The 23,631-nt window shown below is 38.4% G+C and overlaps 1 protein-coding gene across 1 annotated transcript; it reads left to right on the top strand.

Moving 5' to 3' along the window:
- Positions 1 to 12,947: 12,947 nt before the first annotated feature.
- On the top strand, positions 12,948 to 19,189 carry cbln4 (cerebellin 4 precursor). The gene is made up of 3 exons (XM_042005167.1): positions 12,948 to 13,898; positions 15,218 to 15,334; positions 16,986 to 19,189. The coding sequence occupies exons 1-3, from the start codon at positions 13,632 to 13,634 to the stop codon at positions 17,181 to 17,183; spliced, it is 582 nt and encodes a 193-aa protein (XP_041861101.1). The 5' UTR covers positions 12,948 to 13,631; the 3' UTR covers positions 17,184 to 19,189.
- Positions 19,190 to 23,631: the final 4,442 nt, after the last annotated feature.

The following is a 23,631-nucleotide window of genomic DNA, read 5'->3' as shown; positions in this document are numbered from 1 at the left end:
TAAATTATGATGAGGAAGAGGAGGAGAGGAGATGGACAGGTGCTGCAAGAACTAGACACGTCATTCTTGGAGTCCTTTAATCCTGCTGGCAGGTACTAACCACTATTCAGAGGGAAAACATGTGGAGCTGACCACCGATGTCTTCTAGGTTTCAGGTTTTTGTGTTACTGTTCAAACAGCAGGAGCTCCCCTCGTTATAAAGACTACTGCATTCGGTTTGTTATGTTCAGCATTAATGCTGCAATAAATTGATGCATGTTTTCAGCTCAGCTCATATTCAACAGGCCAGGGTTTAGTAGGTAAGGATGCTGCAGAGGCTGGTGTCATTAAATATTCAGTAAAACAGCCACTGTAGGGTTTAAAATATAAAAATATGGAGGAAAAATATTTAATAGGATAGAAAATAAATAACACCAATCCCTGTCATTTATTTAGACTGATGGTTAATTAAATATTTTAATATATAGGTGTTGACAAACATGCAATTATTGTGGTATTTACATATTTATTTATGCATTTTATTGGTAATTTCAGTTTGAGTTACAACATATTCAATAAAAATGTGACACACATTAAGTTTCTGCACAAAGTAGCAGTATCTGATCGGTATCACTGATACTGACTGGTATTTTACTTGGTATCAAATTGGAAAGAAAACGAGTGTTAATGCACATCACTACTGTTGTAAAAAATAAATAAAAAGTAGAACCCTGGTAGCTAGTATGCAGAGTGTGTAGTGTTTTTTATTGTTGTTTGTTTTTCTTTTATAAGATTGGATTAAAGGAGAAATTCTGCAGCAGAGACAGGAACAGAAATTAAACTAACAAGACACTAAAGTCAGGTAAAGACACAGGATGAATGGTTAGATGTACATACTGACAAACTGGAGCTGTATATAAACACAACAGAATAACAAAGAGAGAGCCTGACTGACAGAAAACTCAGCCTGAAACTAAAAACAGTCTAATCTGAAAACCTGAGAACAGAAAATACTAGAACACTAGAAACAGATCAAACAATAACTCAACAGAACCAAAACTGACCATGACAAAAATAAAAAGTAGAGAATTAAAAACAGTTAAAGATGAAATGTTTTCATCTCAGTCTGTATCAACTGACCGGACTTCCTGCAGAAACTCAGGACAGTTCGAGGCGAGTATGTGTACATGCAGATCACTTCTCCCCCCCATTTATTCTACTATGCGTTTACTTATTATTTTTCTACTAATTACCAGTATTACAGACATGTGAAAATATAGTTCTAATATAGAAAACTGAGCCTCACCACCAGCTTTGATGAGTTGCAAAAAGATTTATCTGGAAAGCATATACACTCACTGTCCACTTTATCAGGTCCACCTTACTAGTATCCGGTTGGATCCCCTTTTTCCTCCAGAACTGCCTTAAATTTTGGTGGCATAAATCCAACGAGGTGGTGGAAACCTTCCTCAGAGGTTTTGCTCCATGCTGACATGACAGCATCACACAGTTGCTGCAGGTTTGTCGGCTGCATCCATGATGAGAATCTCCCGTTCCACCACATCCCAAAGCTGCTCTACTGGACTGAGATCTGGTGGCTGTGGAGGCCGTTGGAGTCCAGTGAACTCATCGTCATGTTCTAGAAAGCAGGTGGAGATGACCTGAGCTTTGTGACATGGTGCATTATCCTGCTGGAAGTAGCATCAGAAGATGCTGCACTGTGGTCATAAAGGGATGGAGACTTACAGTAAACAATGCTTAATTACTGAGGAGCTCAAAGTGTGTCCAAGAAACATCTTTTTCTTTGGTCTTCCGCTGCTGTAGCCTATCTGCTTCATTCTGCATACATTCTGGTCCAGAAAACTGCTGCTCACTGGATATTTTCTCTTCTTCAGACCATTCTCTGTAAACCTTAGAGAACATCCCAGTAGACCAGCAGTTTCCGAAATAAAAAAGACAAATCATGCAACGTTCAAAGTCACATAAATCCTCTTTCTTCCTCATTCTGATGCTGAACTTTATCAAGTTGTCTTCACCATGCCTACATGACCAAATGTATTGAGTTTCTGCCATGTAATAAAGTGGTCAGAGTGTGTGATTTGATAGTTTAATATTTGTTATTACTACATATTACAAAATAATACTTAACAACTGGATGGAATGCATTAGTGTGATTTTAAACTTTGCCCAGCCGCACTGACACAGTCTGTTTCTGCCGCATAACTTATTCAGAATTTCTTTTCTTTTATTTTTTGCTCATTTAAAAGTGACGAGTCTCCAGTTTAAGTGAAAAGACTTTTTAATGAACTCTGCCAAACTGTCTTTAAACCTAATCTTGTGATATAGTGTATTTGAGTGTTTATGCATGAAATAAATTTTTCTGATATAACATCTTACAAGGGTGGCATGACTCAGTAGGTAGAGTGGTTGTCCTGCAGTCCAAAGGTTGCCAGTTTGATCCCCAGCTCCTGATGGGTTGTGGTCAACCGGCAACCTCCGGCAGTGAAATGTGAAGCCTATGCGGAAGTGCAAAAAATTGCAGCTCACCTCTCATCTGCTAGGGGCTGGCTCCAAAACAGAGCAAATCCCCATGGACTCCCATGTTAAAAAGACCAACTTCACAGCAGAAATAAACATGTTTAAAGCCTGGTACAAAACTCCATTTTAGGATTAATAGGTCAAGTTTACCTTCATGACAACTGTGAGGGGGGCGAATTTCTTTCTAACTCATCTGTTTGGATGTTATTTAATCTTGAAATTCGGCATAATTAGGGGCATGTCCTTTTGATTGACAGGTATCCAATATCGAGCCAAGAAGGGAGAATGGTCGTGGTTGAGCGCCTTGCATGGCAGCTTCCGGCATCAGTGTGTGAATGTGTGTGTGAATGAATAATGGATGCACAATGTAAAGTGCTTTGGGTGCCTTGATAAAGCGCTATATAAATCTAATTCATTATTATTAGCAGTGTGTTTGAGTGTTTATGCATTAAATAAATTTTTCTGATATAACATGTTACAAGTGCAGATCTTATAATGCACTGTGAATAAAAGCATGGCTCTGTGTCTTTTAACAAGGTTAACCAATAAGCGTTATGAAGTGTTCAGTGGGTTTATTTTTTTTAAGCTTTCCTTTTTTTTTTTACATCATATTCTGCCATTTGGACCACTTAGGATAAAAAAAAAAAAAACTATTTGGCGGCATGTTTCAAACATTTTTCAAACTAAGAAAATGTACTTTAAAACTGTAAATATTCTCAGTGTGAGAGAAATCTGGGTGTCCTTTTCGAGTCTGCCTGGATTTTATTCCACACATTAGAAATGCCACAAAGACAGAATTTTACCTGCTTAAAAACATCGCTAGAGTCCCCCTTTTTTTTTTTTTTTTTTTTTTTTTGCCAGCACCAAGGTGCTGATGCATGCTTTTATTTAGATTACTGTAATACCTTGCTCTCTGGTCTTCTTAAAAGTCTGGTTCTAACCCACAATTAGTCCAGAACTCAGCAGCCCGTGTTCTGACAAGGACCGGAGGGTGGGAACACATTAAACCAGTTTTACAATCACATGCATTTCAGGATGGATTTTAAGGTTCTTTTAGTTGTTCATAAATGTCTTAATGGTCTTGGGCCTTCTTATATATCAGACCTGCTTTTAGATTATGAACCCTCGCGGACCCTGAGAGCTTCTGGTACCGGCCTCTCAGTTGTTCCCAAAGTCAGAACCAAGACTTCTGGTGAGACCTCGGTCTACCACTACTAGCCTCCACTGTGGAACAGCCAAAGAACCTCAGGGCTGCAGAGACTGTTGATGTTTTTAAAAACAGGTTCAAGAACTTTCTTTTTAGTTTAGCTTATGGCTGAAATTTATTTGATTTTGTTTAGATTTTCACTTATTAATCATATATTTTTCTATTATTTTATTTTATTTTCCTTAACGCCTTTATCTATATTTTTATTTTTTTCACTTTTATCGGTTCTTATTGTTTATGTTTTTACTGTTTAACTCCAGTGTTTCCACCTGGGGACCCTTCACCCCGGTAGCTCTGCCTGCTCTGTCTGGCTGGGGGTCCTGCACTGCAGCCTTGTGGCTGTGGTGTGGACCCCGGCCTGCCCTGACCTGGGCGGGGTCTGAGGTGGCGCTCTCTGTGGTCACGGGTGGGCTGGCTTCCGGTGTGACTGGATCCTCAAGATATCATTTCCTCAAAGCAATGTTGAGCCAGATGTTTGCATTTTATTGTTTTTATACTTACACTCAGTTAAGAGGCAGTAACTAGTGATAGAAGTTCATGTTCGTACAGAACGAGGGATGGGTGGGTGGGGGGAGTGTACATGCACTTTGTATGTGTGTGAGTTTGTGTGCGATTGTGTGAGAACTATTATGAGATGTGCTTTAAATTTTTTTTGCTGTTATATACTTTGGTGTGTGAAGACATTTAAATTTAGTCTTTAATATGTACAATTTGTTTTTATTATGTAAAGCACTTTGTGCTGCTTTGTGCATGAAAAGCGCTCATAGATAAAATTTGATTTGAAACTTAAATTCGAGCTAAATTCTTCTATTTAAGCATCTAATCAGCCAGATTCAGCTGACTATTTTTACTGAAGACATAATTGTAAAGTGACAGTGACCTTGCTGATGTTTGTTTTGCTCTGACATACTGTAAAATGTTTTAAAGTTGCAGGCACATTTGCATATGGTGCTATGTCTATTTTGGGCAAGTTTTTTTTTACAAGTACACTGCCTCCTTAATTGGCAGCTGAGGGAATAAAACAAAGTAAACTCGCAGAGGGTCACATTCCAGCAGCTTTTCTATGTGCTAAACACTTTCAAGCCGCTCTAGTCAATATTATTACATTGATCATGTATCAAATTGCCTATTTTATATATAAGAGGTAACTTAATACACAAAATGTGTAACAATTGTAAATAACTTAATTTAAAAAATGACAAGTAACATCCAAATAAATTCTAAAAATGTTGTGTTAGCTATGAGCTACAACGTCTACTTCACATGATTGCAATACAATGTCAGCACCATGTTTACAGCTTGTTGTGATGCCCTCAGAAGCCATAAAATCAATAATCTTAGGTTTGAATTTCTATCACGATTCAGAAAACAGTCATTACATCATGATGTTTGTTTTGCTTAAAGAATTCGTTCTGACCTGCAAAAGAGCAAAAGGGCCTTGAACTGCACCCCTAAACAAACGCCTGCTAATGAGCTGAACAAAGCTGTTTACCAAGGACTGAGACAGAAGCTGCACTCTGCATACAGACAGCAGAAAAAGCTGCAGGGCAGGTTTGACTTTGTGTTCATAAAAACTACTTTAACTCCAGCTTGATCGCAGCTTCTCAATAAGGTCTGCAAACACTTTGCTGCTGCTTTGTACTTTAGCTGCAAATGCACAAACGAATAAGTTGAATGGTGAAGTTAGTAGTAGTAGGAGTAATTGGTGTCTGAAATTTTTTATTCAGACAAATGTTAAAATATCACTGACAGATAGCAATTACCCCTGCCAGTGACTGGCAGCTCATATCTCTCACTGCCTCAGGCCTTCTGCCTGTTTCTTGGCTTTCAAACAAGCACATGCACAACTTTTGAATGTGTTTCATCAGTGGAAAGCTTTATCCAGTGACTGCATAGAAATGTACCTGCATATTTGAAGGTAAGTGATGCTGCTGATACATCATGCAACACGTATTCAGCATTACATTAAGCACATGTGGACATTTCTTCTTTGACTGGCAAATTAAACAAAGCCCTGACAGACTGCACACGATTGAAAGGAAATAACTAGAATGGAGCAGGCAAAACAATTTGTGATTAGTTTCTTAACAGATAAGAAAGATGGAGACAATTTCCCATTGTTGAGGATGTTTGGTGGTACCCTGAAGAGCTGAACATGTGAACAAACTGAAGATTAGAATGAGACTATTTTAGTGCCTTTTAATCAAGAGTTTATTTTTCTACTTAAAAGTAGGCTTTAAATATTGAACAGTCCCCCCTTAAAACTCGGCTTATGCATTCCAAGAGTCCCTGCTTAGATGCAAAAAATGTTGTATTTCAATACAAAAAGTCTGCTTTCTGTCAAATTTGCCACATGCAAAATCAACAAAACCTCAACACCACTGCAGCTACTGCAGAACTCTGCAGCACGTCTGCTGACGGGGACCAGAAAGCGGGTCCACATCACACTGATCCTAATGTCTCTGCATTGGCTTCCAGTCCACTTCACGGTCAGTTTTAAGGTTATTTTATTGGTTTTTAATCTCGTTTAAGCTTTGTCCACAGGATGTAGACAGAGCTGTGTCTTCGGTGTCTGGCAAGAATGAAATGAAAGTGATTAAATGATCTCAGACAGTCTTACACTGCTATTAAACATAATAATTTCAGGTTATTTTGCCTAAAGCTGGTTGAATAGAAAGTTGGAAAAGCAATATTTACAATCCTCCTTTCATCTTTTCACTCACTCTGCTTGATCCAGTTCAGGGTCATGTGAGGCTGGGGTCTCATTCAAATCTAAAACCAGTTCAGAAACATCAATTAATCTAACATGCTGGTCTTTGGACTGCAGAGGTAACACACATGACCACAGGAAGGACATGTAAACTCCACAAAGAGTCTATCTGAGGTTTGAACTGGGAACCTTCATGCTTTGAGCCAACAGTGCTTATTTACAAGGCTGAAATGAGAAAATAAGCATGACTACTGCAGTCTGCTGAGACTTGAGCTTGCACTGCTCATTTTATCTGCATCAAGGATTTTGAAAAGAGGACAACTTTAGAACTGTTTTCCACATCATAATAAAACCTCATCATTCCATATTTTCTCAACAAAGCACTCCCCTCTCAGTCTCTATGTTTATTTGCAGTTAAAATAATTTCTAAAAGGGGAATGGAAGGCAGAGCCTCGGTTATCCTTCTCTTAAGGAACCAGCCCTCCTTCTAGGTCTAGGAAAACTTTCCATTTTGATGAAGTTAGGGCTGGCTTCGGTGACCCTTAGCCATCCTTTTAGTACTGCTACTGTAGGCTTAGACAGCTGGGAGGTATCCCACAATGCATTGAGCTCCTGCCTGCACTTTTCTCTCTGGACTCTTTATTTCTCCATGTAGAAATATGACATTATCATTGTCATTAAACTGTGTTTAACTTTTTCTTTCTCAGCTGGTATCCCCAGCTTATAGTTATGCCACTTTTTGACCCATCTTTTCTGTTCTCCCCCCCTAACTGGTCGAGGCAGATGGCCATCCTTTCTAGTTCTGGTTCTGGTGGAGGTTTTCCTTCCAGGTTCTGGTTCTGCTGAAGGTTTTCCTTCCTGTTAAAGGGTCGTTTTTAATTTCCACTGTCACCACATACAGCTCAGGGTGGGGGACTGAATTAAAGAGAAGATTCTACCCCGTGTTGGTTTCCTAGGCTAGGTAATTATTTTGCATGAATTAATTTATTTGAGCAAAATTTTTATGAGCCAGAGTGATTCTGATCATGTAATGGATTTGTTATAATTGGATTACAATGAACTGAATTGAAATTAAAATTTTATCATGAATTTGCACTATATAAATAAAGCTGAAGTGAATTGATCTGAAACATTTATCTTTTCCAGTGATGCTAAAGTGAGAGACATACTGTATGTTCCTTTTGGGAAGATTTGGAATAATCAGGACACTTTCAGGAGGGAAGCTACATCCAGCTGGTGTACTTTACTTTTAAGCACCTCCCACATGAAAGACAAACTTCCCAAAGTTATGGAAGCCAAATGCACCTGGAAAGAGGCCACAGTGAGATCTTCAAAACACATGAAAACCAGAAATTCACCAAAAGATTTTCCATTAAAAGCACAGCAGCAGTCTGAAATAAAGTTAGCTGAATATATAGTTTTAATTCAGACATGCACAAAGCAGTCATATTAAGAACATTTGACACAATGTGAAGCATGGACTGGAGGAGAACTGTTAGTTCTGACATGATCAGAAGATGCAGCCCAGCAAGGTTTGCAGTAGCTCTTATTTATTTAGCTTGTGAATTTCTTCTTTAGAGAGCTTAACTTGTAGCTGTCCAGAGAAATAATGTCCAAGCATCATACAGATGGTTTTTATTGATCTTACTCTCTGCCTGTCACAGAGTGTGGATGAGAGGACCCAACTGCAGGCTGATGAGGCAGGAGGCCTACGATGAACCAGGGGAAACACAACGGGTTTATGACACAGACGAAACATGACAATGAACTGGCAAACTGAAAAGGAAACCAAGGGGTATACATACGCAGATGGACTAATGAGGACCAGGTGAAGAGAAAGAACAAATCAAACCAGGTGAACAGGAAGCAGAAAGCAAAACAGAATGGTAAAGAAGTACAATATAAGACAAGGAAAACAGAACTAAACATGACAAGACTACAAAAACCTAAATGAAAACTCAGAGATCAGGACTCTGCCTGCTTCCAACTGAAATACAAAAAACCAGAGCAAACTACAATAAAAACATTCAGACACACATCGTACATCATTTGGTCCTTTTAAAGATTCACACGGGAGTCTGCCATTAAAGAGCCATGAAGGATTAAAAAACGTGTCATAATGTCAATAAAAAGACATATTAATAACTCGATAATGACGTTTTTAACCAAACTCTGATCTACTCTACATTAAATAGACCTTTACAAGCACAAAGATTTTTTTAATTAAAAACATGCTTTATACTGGTAGATTCATGGGATTTTTAAAAATAAATCTTGTGGTTGCGTGAACTTAAATAGGAATTTCTGACACATGCACAAATTTAGGAATACACTAAAGATATACAAACACCTACATATTGTATTGTGATTAAAAAGCAGTAATCATTGAAAATCAGTTGGATTCCTGACAAAAGCAAATAAGGATTTAATTTTAACTTTAGAACATATACAAGATAAGAAAACAGCTGACAGCCTTTGATTTATACGTACAGTTTTGTTTCTTTTTTACTGTAACAACTGATCACAGTTTGGGTTTGCACCTCCAGAATTCAGTAAACTTTATGTTCAGAAGCCCTGAAAGGAAGTGAAGCGTCTTCATCGTCTAATCTTGCTAATCTAGACCCTGCTCAAGTTAAAACTAAATTTAGACAGATTTGCTGCCTTTTATCCAATCTCAGAACTCTGTTTAAGTACCGACTCTGCAAACTGCTCTTCCATGGTGACACACGGACATTCATGAAACCGGGCACAGTCATTTTACAAAGCCTGGTGATGACACCGAACAGAAGCTTTTCAGCTGGGGTTGTTGTTTTCTGTTGGGTGGATGGAATCCTGCCCAAAACAAAGTGACCCACAGTATCTCATCAAAGAGATAAAACATCACGTTTTTGCCATTTGCATCTAAAACATTATATGGTGATGCTATGATGCGTTTAAAACTTCGGTTAACCCTGCTAAAATAAACCACCTGTGAGATACGTTTATTTTCTTTTAACCACACGTATGCCGTAACTGTGAAAACAAAAAATAAACCTATTTCTTTTACAGACACCTGATATCTGATAATTACACACAGTCTGGTTCCTGTTTTATCATATTTAAATATTTAAATATCACACAGCTGAATTCATGAATTTAATGAGAGATCATTTAAAACACCAAATATTCTTTTATGGTTGAGGCTGCTTTAAATTCAGCGCTGTCTTGAACATGTGGTGTAATATTAATACAGTAGTAGCAGTTAGTTACATAAAATGGATAAATCAAATAATTGTATAGCAGTACCGGTGGTTTTTTAAGCATATTTGCACTTTGATCCACATTTTGCTCTTTAAATATGCAGAGTTGAACACAAATGTTGGATTTTTTATTGTTTCTAGAACAATGTAAAAATGATCCAGATGCTTGTGAAAGATAAAGTTTTCATGGTTTAAGACAGTAAATGTGTGTAAACATGTCGGCAATGTGGTTCATGGAGAAGTGGTCTGTGTACTACTCACCTACCTGGTGTCCTCTCCAGGGTGTTCAGGCAAATGCTTCCCTGGATGTCATGGGCCACAGTTTTATGTTTTGGTTTCTTGTTTTTGGTTTTTGTTCTTGGTTTTTGGTGTTTAGTGTCATGTTCTCTGTGTTTTGGTTCATGCCCATTAGTTCACCTGGTCTGGTTGTTCATTCTCTCCATTTGTCCAGTTTGTCCTTCTGTGTATTTAGGTCCATTGGTTTCAGTTCCTCCTCACCAGTTCATTCCTTTCTATTCATTTCTGTTAGTGCCGTCTAGTGTTTGTAGTCCATGTCATGTCAGAGTTTTTCCACTGGAGTCTTTTTGTTTTGTAAGTTTTAGTTTGGTTATTAAAACTTTTACCTGCACCTGTCTGCCTCTAGCCTCATCAGCCTGCACTTGGGCCCTCACGTCCACGACTTCTTGACACTGGAGACCTGAACACTCTTTAAAGGTCCCGGGAGAGGCCGTGAGATAGGTGGTGAGATTAGTTGTTCTTGAGATTTAAGTGCTAAATGGCTTTAGGGTTGGCTTACAATGTTTGTTTATTTTCTTCTTTATGTAAGTAGGGTAGATATGTGTAGATATTGTGCCCGTTTGTTAGTCTGGAGGTGTCTGCTGGTGGAGACTGAGCAGCTCCACAGCAGTATGGTGCAAGTCCCCTGGTCTGATTTATGCTTTCAGAAATAAAATAATCTTTTCTTGGATTCTGCTTTGGTTGCTTCACTGTTTCCAGCCGCTCACACAGGCCACCTTGTCACAGTAATGCAAAGCTGGTAATCAAGTCATTTTTACTCTATCCATGCAACTAACTTCAAGTAAGCAAATTAGCAACTGATACCCTGTCTCAAAAAAAAACAACAAAAAAAAAAAAAAAAAAAAATTAAATAAATAAAAAAATCTGACTGAAATGTTTCTGATTCCTAAGCTGCAGTTTCAACCCCAGCAATCTGAGCCACGCAGCACTTTGAGAGTCAGAGGAAGGACTATAGAATGGATGGTTACCGCTCTGGACTGTAAAATTGATCGGCCTTGTTATGGACCATATAAAAGACAAGGACAGACATGACAAGGATCACATCACTAATCTCCCGTCAATATTCTCACATGACTTGTTAGGCTGCATTTTAATGTGACGCATCATACAAAGACAACTGCAATGACTTTAACTGTAAAATGATGGTGAAATACTGGCACCAGTGATGATACTAATGCTGTCAGTTTACTGCCATTTTACATTTTATGCTGCTGCATTTTTAATTAGGTTATAGCAGATTCAAATTCCTTTTAATGTTTTTATATAAACACATAATTTAATTATGTTTTGCATTAATAATGATGCCGCTGGAAAATGAAAAATAAATTCTCAGTGTCACATAAAAATATAAAATAAATCAATACATAAACATATATAGAAGGGTAATATTTGATTTTAATTATCTTAGATTATCTACCAGTATATGTTAGTTTACTTATAGGAAAAAGAAGATATGTTCCCTGAATATTTATTTATATCTAATGATCTGTGATGAAGAGACGCAGAAAAAAAACTATTCTTTGCAGAGGGACATAATAAAGTAAAATGTGAGGAAATAACTTGTTTTTACTGATGTAACGACTGTTTCTTCTTTTTAATAACCCAGGATGTCCACTAGCTAAAATTTAGTCACCAAATTGTGGCGACTGTTTTGTTTTTTGTTTGTTTGTTTTTTCTCTCTCTTTCTCTCTCTCTCTCTCTCTTTTGAGTTAAATTTGATCAACAGCACAACACTTCTATCACTTCCTGTTAGTGTTTAGATTTTATTCAAGGTTAGATATAAAAATGACTTTGTAATGGTTACATCCAACTTTAGACCCTTTTCTAAAATGCTGATTTTCTTGTTTGCTCCTTTTATCCACATGCAAACTCATTTTTTTGTGAAGATAAAGATTTTTGGATAACCTGGCTATGCTGCCTACATGAAGTCAGGATAATCAACGTTGTTGGCTGGCATTTTCAGATCGTGCACCACCATTTGTATTGTTTGCATCTACATGGCAATTATAGACATAGCCAATATTGTATTGCTGATAATCTTGTTACAAGAGCATACATGTTTGCATATTAGTCCCGATTATATTGAAGAACAGAAGCACATGCTTAATAAAGCAGCACTAATTTTGGGGGCATGCTGGAATAAGTCACTTTTTGATGGCTTTAGAAGCTGAGGACCTTTTTATCTCCTGACAGCGTCTCAATTGTGTCTGAGTTTCCATATGGATAGAGGTATTTTGGAGAATGTAGGAGGAAAAATCTCCATTTAGTAAAATACCCAAGTTGGTGTGGACAGAGCAGATAAAATACAATCCATGTGGTCATGGCAGATGGATGCCCTCTCTGGATGGTTCTCTTTACCCTTCCTGACCCCCCTTCAAATGCTCAAGATGGGGGATTGAATCAAACTGAAAATTCAGTGTGATCTCTGGGCTAAGTAGCTATTTATGTACTGGAATAATAGTAATTTAGTTGAAGTGAGCTGGATTGGACAGAATCATAATGAACTGCAATGGATAACAGTGAACTGTTGCTTTTATAACTGGACTGTATTTCAAACGCTTGGGGTTTTTACAAAGTCCAGACCAAATTAATGGGGTGGGTTTGATATTTATTTAATGATCTATTTATTTTTCATCTTTGACACCTTAAAATTGGAGAGGACTTGTTTGAGTTAAATGAAATGCTTATTTTATGAGTTATGTCCTGCATGGGGCTAAATTCAGTGATCAAAATCTTAGCAAGAAACAAAGTCAAAAGAGACAAAATGTTTTAATGGGGTTAGGAATTTTGAGAATGAAGTTTTAAATCCCTAGCTGCATTTTTTCATTTATTTTTTATCAGATAAGGCGAAGATAAGCCTGCATGATTGTTACTGCCATATAAAGGTCCCCTCGCAACTCCTACACAGTCCCAAAAGTCAAACCTTTCAGTCGACCTGTTCAGTGAGATTATGATGAGTCACCACATTACAGGGGAGACTGTGTACATGCAGGGAGATTCTGTGGAGGTGAAGTTCTTAGTGGAAGGCAAATTCAGTCCCAGCTGGGACAACCTCAGAAAAGCGTTTGGGAATTATTTCGTCCTGGATTTATTCTTGGATCTCCCCAAAAGAACCAGAACTATAAGCTTTCTATTTATTTGTCTCAACTAAGAAACAGTTAATAAATTCATATTCGGCGGTTTCCAGACAAATGTAATCTTTGAGCAATTTAGTCAGAGACAGTTAATTATACATCTGTCACACGTGCGTGCGTAAAGTGGATGTCTGAGCGCACACGCAGCACATCACTGCGGGAACAACTGTTACCAGACGCATTATGTGGAGTGGCAGAAAGGGCTATGGACGGTTTATTGAACTATTCCCAGAATCCCTCGTGGTTTTCTTTTATCTCTTTTACGACAAATCACACCTGAAAATGAGAAGCGTTGAAAACTATCGGTGATTTGTTAATTATTAGTCTGCATTTGGACTCTTTCTGTTGTTGCTGTTTCGCTCGGATATGGCTCGTTTCTGGATCCAATAAGAGGATTTTACAGCGTCAGACGCTTGTGTGGCTGGGGGGAACCAGTGGAGGGACTCCCAAACTTGTGCTGCGCTGCACAACACTGTCTCTTTTCGAACAGAAGCTGCCACAGCTTGAGCAAAAGAAAAGAGAGCGCCATGGCGAACTTCCTCATACTGATGCTCAGCTGGGCTGTGAGCTCTCAGGTAGCGAGAGCTCAGAATGACACTGAACCGATCGTTCTGGAAGGTAAATGCCTCGTGGTGTGCGACTCCAACCCGGCCACGGACTGGAGGGCTTCATCCTCTCCGCTCGGCATCTCAGTGCGCGCAGCCAACTCCAAGGTGGCTTTCTCTGCAGTCCGGAGCAACAACCACGAGCCATCAGAGATGAGCAACAAAACAAGAATAATCTACTTCGATCAGGTTAAAATTCTTTTCTCTGAACGCCATCGTCATAAAGTAGTTAAATGCACATTTAAGTAGCAGTTATTCTGTCCCATGTTTAAATTATTATTTACTGCCTCTTTTTTTTTTTTTTGTTTGTTTTTTTTTGTTATAAACCCTGATCCCGTGGCTAAATTTTATTTTGTGATGCAGAACATTTAAAGTGTCAGTGGAATTTTAAGTGGCGCTGCATCCCCAGAGCTTAGTTTGATGTTGGCTGCAGTTGGCGCGTGAATTCTGTTCATGCGCGCAGATTTCACGCAAGCAGATCCTAAAGTGACTGGATCATGTTGGAGGGCGGGCACCCTGCAGGGCCTGTACACGCACTTGTTTTTTCTTGCCTCCAGCTATACCCCTGCTGTGCACGCGCGCACCCTGGTACACGCGCACAGACGCCCAAACAAATCGAAAAAGTGACCGGAATAGTAAGGATCTGATTAGTCATGCGCGCGGGGAGGGGGGGCAGTGTTGGGTGTGTATGTGATATGATCCTCTCCTCATTTGAATGGCACCATCATGCTCATCTGCAAGTGATCTGACTGATGTGGATGATGAGATTGATGCTGTTGCTATGAAAACATTTGACAGAGGTGCTGACTGAATGTGCAATGGGCTTGAACAGGTGTCTCTCTCTGTGTGTGTGTGTGTGTGTGTGTGTGTGTGTGTGCGTGCAAGAGACTGCAGGCAGCAGCTTTATTGCCTTCATCAATTAAAGTCCAAAGAAGTTGACTTTCCATTTTATCTTAAATACTGTTGCTCTAATGTGACTTTAGTGTGCTAGAAACCTTTTAGTGACACCCTGAGACAGCACTAAGTGCTATGCTGAATGTGCGACATATTCAGGTCGGATCCATTTTAGCTGCAATAGCAAGAAATGGATTTATTTATCAAGTCTGCAATCTTCATTAGGTTATTCTGTGTTACTGATGGAGGGACTATGAAGGAATGGCTTTATTAATTTCAGCTACAGTCCTGTCAGTGAAAAGTAAAAAAAAAATTTTTTTTTGTTTCCTAACATCAGAATATGTGTAAAAGGCACACATAAAAACCCACCTGACTGAAAAATGAGGTGCTGGGTTCTAGTCCATTGTAAGAAAAGTTAAATGAAATGTTTTGTGAAGTGTGTCACACTCAGTTTGTGTGGAGGGAGTCTGGTAGCCACAGCAATGAATGTGCATGGCTGATTTCCCATTTTAATATTTAATCCCAAATCCCCTTTGAAATTAAACCCTTTATTGAAGTGCTGAATATATAAGCACTATTTATTTATTTAATTATTTCTTCTACTCCCTCCATAGGTGCTGGTGAATATAGGAAACTACTTCACATTTGAATCAGTGTTTTTGTCCCCAAGAAAAGGAGTCTACAGTTTTAACTTCCATGTGATTAAAGTGTACCAGAGCCAAACCATACAGGTATTTATGTCTTTATTTCTCACTTCACACTCTTGTACTGTTGATTTGGTTAAACCATCTTGTTGTTGCACTTGACAACCACAGCGTTGTGGGAACAGGAACTATGGAGTTAGATGTTTTTTTTTTTCTTTCTTTCTTTTTCTTCTGTTCATGGATATTTGGTTGTAATTAAATGAATAGGGCCAGTTGTGTGGAAAAAATACCAGTTTTATGTTTTATGCCTGTCACAAAGATATTATTTGTTCCCATTTCTTTAGTCCCATCTACAGATTTTTTTTTTTTTTTTTCAGTACTAAAGTAATTTCCAAACAACCATTAGCTGAAAACTTGGCATATCTCAGCATGCAGTGCAGAGGAAACTGGACAAGTGGAGAACAACTGAATCTGAAAGTCCTTAAGAAATAGGAGGAAATCCATGAAAAACCTGACACAGGACCTGAGAGATGCAAATGCATCTCCTGTAGGCCAAAGCCTCATCAGAAATAGTTTCCATGTAAGGATGGCTGTTAATAAGCCCTTCTTAAGGAAGGGAATCAGGGAGAAAAGGCTGAGGTGTCATACGACAGAAGAACTGAGCTAAAACTCGGTGGCCACAGGTCTGACAGAGGGATGGATCCTCCCAAGAGCCTGGACCTTAACATTGTTGAAGCACTGTGGGATCATCTGGACAGAGAAGAAAAACAATATATTTGTCCTGCTGTCATCATTGAACCAAACAAGCATTTAGATACATTTTAAGATAGCTTGCTGTGTCATTATGTTTTGGGCTGATCTCTTTGGTTTTTTCTCTCAAACAGATTTCATGGGAACAGTTTTTCCGCTCCAAATTTATTTCATTGATATGAAATTTGGCAGAGGCTAAAGTCTTCGCTTATTTTCAGTAACAACAAGAATTATAATTCTGATTGATTCTGCTGAAGGGTGATAATCTTTTTTTTATAATTTTCAGGGACACAAATTTATATGACTACTTGCATATGTTTCAGCACCCCCCCTACTCTACCTCCACTGAAAACACACAAAGTACAACATTCCTCGCTGTATAGTCTTAGTATAATGCTCTTAATTGGACTACTTCTCTGATTTTGCCTACTTTTATACAACTTGTCTAAAACGTACAAAAATGGAAACAAAAACTGAATTATGAATGATTCCAACCCTGCAAACATTTCCCTTGTCTCCTAATACACTCTTAGGCTACGAATATATTTGCTTTTAAATGTGTGTATGCATGTTTATCATGGATGCCTTCTTTATTTTGTGTTTGTTTAAAGCGTTGTTTGTGCACGTTCTCAGAAATTAACACTGCATGTTTGCAAGCTGCAATATGCAAGTCACCAGCAGGGGCAGTGGAGGAACTAATGCAACTGGTTGTACGATCACAGGGTCGACAGTGGGAAAAGTTACAGAAACTTTCGAAGACAAGCTTATTGGTATTTTTACGATGTATCATTACATCAGAACTATTTTAGAAGTTGACACAGAGCAAAAGTAAACAGAAACAGGTTTAAGAATGTCTGTGCATGGAGAAAGATGATGGGAATGAGGGTGAGTTACACACAGCTTAATGGGTGCATAAGGTCATGCTTCAACGTGTCTGGAACTCCCAGTTCTTCACTGTTTACTAATTATCATCTTTTGGATAATGCAGGTGAACTTGATGTTGAATGGGAAGCCAGTCATCTCTGCATTTGCAGGCGACAAAGATGTGACTCGCGAGGCTGCCACCAACGGAGTTCTGCTTTATCTGGAAAAGGAGGACAAAGTCTACCTAAAGCTGGAGAAGGGAAATTTAGTTGGTGGATGGCAATACTCAACATTCTCTGGCTTTCTTGTGTTCCCTCTGTAAAATAAGAAAAAAAGAAAAAGGAAAACAGACAACTGTATGCTTACTGACTTCTTCATAACATGTCGTCAAAGTATAATCAAAACATTGCTGCTGCTGCTGGATTTCGCCCAGTGGCTGAAAAACGATAGATTGAAATGAATCACAGCAAAGAGAGGAAGAAAGGCTTCGGAGACTGGTTGTGTTCTGAAGGTCAGGATGTCCAAATGAAGGAGACTTGAAATGTTCCCCATTGCTGCCATATGTTCTTGTCACTCAAGCAGCCCCACAGAGGAACGCTAACAGATCCCAGAAGAACCCTTCAGATTTCTTTTTAATGACAACTGTTGCATTGATCTCCTTTTGGGTGCAAACAGTATTAGCCTGTGCAATCTGTGTTACTTACCACCAATATATGCCATCGCTAAGCACTGACCACTCCTGGAGTTGGTCAAATAAGGAGGGCAGTATTGTGTACAGGAGAAATTTATTATTTACATTATTAATCCTGATTGGAAAATTCAGCTCTGCTTTTAACCCATCTCCACATGTACTGGAGAGCAGCAGTTCACCTCAGTTGGCACGCCAGGGATTCAAACCCAGGTTTTCCAGATTCAATCACACCTCTGTAGCCACTAGGCTACCACTCCCCCATTCAATAATCATTTCCTGGCTAGGCATTTGAGGATCAGAGGTATGGCTAAATGGCTGAATGAGGTATAAAGGGCTTTGGGGTTCACACGTGATATGTCACTTTAGCAAAGTTCAAACTACAAGATTTTATAATTCAGATAAATTTCATACTTTGCTGTTTAACTCATATTCAGGATTTTAAAGTCCTTATGAGGTCACACTAATCAGGTGATTGGTTGGTAGAGGGAGTCGAGCACTGCAAGTTTTTTTCACCACTGATTCGTCTTACTGATCCATATCAAATGGTTCTTGTAATTCATTCATTCATTCAAATGAAACAGTTTGTTACTGAAGCGGTTTGGAAATATAAAAGGGCACATGTAGGTTCTTGTAGGTTCTTGTAGGTTCCTGAGCGGGCCTTAGTTTCTTTGCCATCCTTATCGTAGCGTTTGTTGTTGCCTGTTTGTTGTGTCCCTTCGGGTATCCCACCTCTTGTGCCCCCCTGAGATTACCTCCAGCAGTCTTACTGGCTGTAGCTCCTCACTGACAGCTCACTTACATGGACACAAAATTATAGGAAAAAAAACTATATATGTTTAAGAAGTATAACTAAAGATCTCAAACTGATCACAAAGAGACAAAAAGAGCAACCACACTATCTGAGATCTGTGTCATATCCATCTGTGATCCAATCTCATGTTTTATCATCTGCTGACTCTGATACTTTACTTTTGTTTGTTTTGTAACCTCTGTGTACTTGGATAAGAATTGACCAGTCACCTTCGGTAGACTTTGGTAGCATGCACGCAAACATTATATGGAGATGAAAAGAGATATAGGAGACATTTGCTGAAATACTTGAATCTTGAATCTGTTGTCTATAATATGAAGACAATTTTGCTGTTTGATAACCCCTTAGGATTTGTCTGCCTTCAAACAATCCCCTGAAGAGATATTCTTAGCTCAGATATCTTTTGTTTGGATATCTCTTGGCAACACTTGAGGTACAGAGACATAGTATTGGCAGGCTAATGAACAGGAAAGTGTTAATAAGTTCACCATCTCAACTTATCAGAAAGTCTCAGTTTTCTGTTTAAGGTGTTTTTGATGCCTTGTGGTGGTTAAAAAAAAGCAAAATTTGGCATTTTCAAGGAAAGAATATGTTTTTGGATGATCAATAACCACATCAGCTTTAACATGAGTGCCTCAACATTACCATGGATGGTGTTAAGGAAGCTGTAGATGCTGCAACGTCAGATGATATCGTACTGAAAGAGAAGATATTTAAGTTAAACAAAAAATTACAGAATTTGCACATTGATGGATACATTGATTTAAAAAATGTGTTTTTAGTTCAGTAATTCACAATTCAGGCAGAGCTGCATTTCCTCTAAAGTTCATTTGGTGATAAGACTTTGTAGTACGTCAATAAAAACCCTACCATTGTGTTTATAATAGACCTGATGCTAGAGAAAACAGGTTTAAAGACTAAAGCCTCATTAATGCTCTCTGTGTGTACGTAGACTGGTATGTCCGTTTGCCTGGTTCCCCTATGCCACCTTTCCATCGTTATCATGGTTATTAGGCAATACATCCCCCAGAGGGCAGTGCAGAGTTCAGCTTTCACCTCGGAGTTCTGACTTCAGTTTCAGACAGTGGCCCTAATTCAGATATACTTAACATACTTTATATATTATGTTTATTTTTTGTTATGAACATCATGTCATATTAAAATATATTTATTCAGTTTGTACTGTTAAATGTTGAAAGAGAGCATTCTGGAAAAAAAAAAAAAACATACCAAAGTTGACATGCATCTCACCAGGAAAAGCCTTCTGCTCCTCCGTCTCTACATCCTTGCTCGTTTCTCCTGGATATCCCTCCTCAGCCTCGGCGCTTCCTCTTCAGCTTTGCTAGAGGTCCAGCAGCAACTGCGAGAATTGCTCGGTCCATTTTTAACGTTGGCAGCAAATGTTTTGTGTTTTTTTTTATTTTTATTTTTTATCAACGTCTTTGATCAAGTGCACTTCCGTACCAAATGCACAATGAGCAAATTTCCTCCCGTCCTCAAAAGTTTATACATCTGACAAGTCCATACTAACAAGTACACAAGTATGTTCTAAGCGTACTTGGTATTAAGATACCAAATTCGCATTTCGTTTGGCCTCAAACGAAGGCTGCTGGTGATGCATCCTCTGGGCCTCTTTTCTCCCAGAATTCATTGCACACAAGACAGTTGGGGACAGTGGGGAATGAGCAATCAAGTTCAGACAAGTAAGTTTTAAGTTTCAATAAAGTTTTATTTAAAAAAAAAAAAGAGTACTTTTTAAAACTACAGTTCAGTAGAAATGTCTCAAAACCAAGTACATTAAAAACATCTTTGTTAAATGGTGGGATTAAAATTCTGTAATATTTGATATTCGTGGATTTAGTGTTACCGGTTGGTGTTAACGTTCACTGAAGTGTCCTATGAGTAATTTCAGAGGTTTAAGTGATTCAACGTCCTATGTTGTTGCTATGGGAAATTCTTGTAGGCTAGGTAGGCTGTCCCATTTCCCAAACATTAAGCAGACTTCGAATTGTGGTCTAGTGGTCTGCACTTTATGAAGTGTGCAGACCCTGAATTGGGACACACCTGGAGAAGATGATATAGCTGTAAATCACAAGTTGAGCATTAAATAGTAAATAAATTCAGTGGATGATGATTTGATGTTTGCCAATATTACAAATTCTGCCTTGATACGATTTTGACTGGAGCCAGGTGCCAGTAAATGGTGAGATGATCTGCTGATTAACACAATCACTTCCACTAATATCAAATCACAAAAAAAAAAATAGGAAAATCACATGTTCTTCCTGAGCTCAGATATGAAAAACAACCGGTTGTTTGAACAAAAATAGACTGTAGCAGATTCTGTATGTCGAGTTTTAAAATGGTCACATAATGTAAAAACAAAAAATATATATTTTTATTTTTCTACATTAAAGCAGGATATAATGTAAACCCTGCTCCTATTTAGAGTTTGAAATGAAATATTTTTAAAGCCTGGTTATAGTAACCAAGGTAGTACAATCAATTTGCATCCATACTATTAGATCGATGTAGATTCATGTTTTCTTACACCCCTACTGAAGACCTAAATAAAGTTTAAGGGGCTTGTAAGGACCTCAATCAGTGAAAAATGCCTGTAACACATAGATTTGTGTTACAGCTGATGAGCATACACAGTTGTCTCTGGGCCACATGGGATAATGATGAATTAATACCCTAATTGTTTAGCTTCAGCTCAGTAGTCAGAATATATAATGATGGCCTCCTTTTCATGTTGTAAGCACAATTACTGCCCCCACCGCAGTTAGAGTTGGCGGTGCAGTGTGCACCCTGAAACGATATTCCACCTCCTCATCAGCTCGACTCTCTGAAGGCGTTCACTTTCACACATCAGATGCATCTGCAAGTATTTTTGTTATTGACCAAGTTTTCCTTTGTACAGCATCACTGTCACATTTTGGGACCAGAGAGGGAACACGGAGGTGAGGTGAACTTGCAGTTCAAAAAGCCTCCTGATGATTTCCAGCTGCACATGAAAACAAAGCTGATATTTCAACTGCAAATATTTTTACTGATGAAGCACAGTTCAAGTTTTATCAGTAAAAACAGGCAGCATCTATCAAATCTCCCTGCAATGTCACATGTATTTATTTAGCTGATCTTAAACAAGCTTTATTTTAGTGTCAAGACTACATTTTTGTTTGCTCACGGTGGTGCAATCATAATGCGTGCTGAAGGTGGATAGTGCCAATAAAATGACTACAGCTTCAGCAGTTAATGATTTTTAATGTAATTTTTTATTTAGATAATAATAAAATGTACATTTATGGGTTTGAAAGTTTGAACTTGACTGTGAAATGTTTTTAGTTAATGTTCAACATAAATGTATTAACGTACTGAAGAATTATTCCATTCATTGATAAATAAAAATTGTGCTTTATAAAAAATGGATTCATGAAGTAATTTTTTGGATCTTATACATCTATGCAGTGTACAGCTTCCATAAATATTATGTGAAATGTTTGCAGGATACTGGCCACCTTATTAGGTATAACTGTTCAATGGCTTATTAACACAAATAGCTAAACAGAGAACATTATCAGTGGATGAGTAAAAAAGAAAGTAACAAAGCAAGAGCAACACTGACTGATTTTTACTGACTGGAGAATGCTCATAGAAGAGACAGGATGCAAGCATTAACATCTGTCAAAATTAAGTAGTTGGGTTTTAAATGACTCTGAATGTGGTTGTTGGTGGCAGATGGCTGGTCTGAGTATTTCAGAAACTGCTGATGTGCGGAGACCTTGATGCAAAACTACTCTTGTCTCAGTGGTTCAGACGGCAGCAGTTGTCTGGACCAAAATGTCTTGTTGATGTCAGAGGTCAGAGGAGAATGGGCAGACTGGTTGGAGATGATAAAAAGGCAACAGGAAGTCCAATCAGCACTGGCTCCAACCAAGGTCTACAGAACACACAACACGTCCAACCTTGAAGCAGATGGGCTACAGCAGTAGAAGACACACCGGGTGCCTCCTGCCAGCTAAGAACAGGAAACTGAGGCTACAATTCACACACACCCACCAACACTGGACAATTAAAGATAGAGAAACGTTGCTGGTCTGATGAGTCTCCATTTCAGCTCCACATTCAGATGCTCAGAATTTGGTGGAAAATAGTGGCGTAAAGGTGTGGGGGATATCTGGCCCACTTAGAGCCCCTTAGTACCAGCGTGGCCTGGTTTAAGCACCATAGCTTACTTGAGTATTGTTGCTGACCATGTCCATCCCTTTATGACCACAGTGTAGCATCTTCTGATGCTACTTCCAGCAGGATAATGCACCATGTCACAAAGCTCAGATCATCTCCAGCTGCTTTCTAAAACATGACAATGAGTTCACTGGACTCCAACGGCCTCCACAGCCACCAGATCTCAGTCCAGTAGAGCAGCTTTGGGATGTGGTGGAACGGGAGATTCTCATCATGGATGCAGCCGACAAACCTGCAGCAACTGTGTGATGCTGTCATGTCAATATGGAGGAAACCTCTGAGGGATGTTTCCACCACCTTGTTGAATCTATGACACCAAGAATTAAGGCAGTTCTGCAGGAAAAAGGGGTCTAATTCTGTACTAACGAAGTGAACCTATAAAGTGGCCGGTGAGTGAATGCTTTTGTAGTAGTGGTGCCTTCACACACACCATGGACACTGATGACCAATTCTCACTTGGAATGATCTACTTGTTTGTTTATGCTTCTTTAAATCCAATCTTGACACCCTCACCTGTCACCAAACAATCTCCAGATTTAACATTGTAATCTTCAGGTTTTTTTTTGTTTAATTAATAATAATTAACATAAATTAATTTGCCTGCATTCAAACATTTCTTAATCTTCAAATGTATTTACAGATCACATTTAAAAAACTTCAGTTGACCAAAGTCCTTACCAATAACAGCTGCAATCACAAATATAAATAATTGCAAATACAAATAACTATGCTGCATGCATTAAATGTTTTAAACTTGTTTAAATCTAAATAAGTTTTCCAGTGAAAACACTGATAATTTGCATGTATTTAAATCGAGCAGATTACATATGACTGAATATTAGAAAATATCACAACTTTAATGGAAATAATGTTTGGTATTTTTACTCATACTCTGAGTAAAATCTATTAATAAAAATGTTAAGTTTCACACACACACTAATCATATATATATATATATATATATTAGTGCTGGGCACGTTAATCGCATGTTAACGCTTAATTAACGCCGTTAATTTTTTT

The sequence above is a fragment of the Melanotaenia boesemani genome, chromosome 13, assembly GCF_017639745.1.
Source record: "Melanotaenia boesemani isolate fMelBoe1 chromosome 13, fMelBoe1.pri, whole genome shotgun sequence".
NCBI classification, from domain to species: domain Eukaryota; kingdom Metazoa; phylum Chordata; class Actinopteri; order Atheriniformes; family Melanotaeniidae; genus Melanotaenia; species Melanotaenia boesemani.
This window is presented reverse-complemented; position numbering and strand designations above follow the sequence as displayed.

What these genes read in the sequence shown, in the direction of transcription:
- cbln4 (XM_042005167.1), top strand. Translation starts at nt 13,632, where the DNA reads ATGGCGAACTTCCTCATACTGATGCTCAGCTGGGCTGTGAGCTCTCAG. An exon ending in GAATAATCTACTTCGATCAG is followed by an intron (nt 13,899 to 15,217) that starts GTTAAAATTCTT and finishes CTCCCTCCATAG; the next exon opens with GTGCTGGTGAATATAGGAAA. An exon ending in ACCAGAGCCAAACCATACAG is followed by an intron (nt 15,335 to 16,985) that starts GTATTTATGTCT and finishes TGGATAATGCAG; the next exon opens with GTGAACTTGATGTTGAATGG.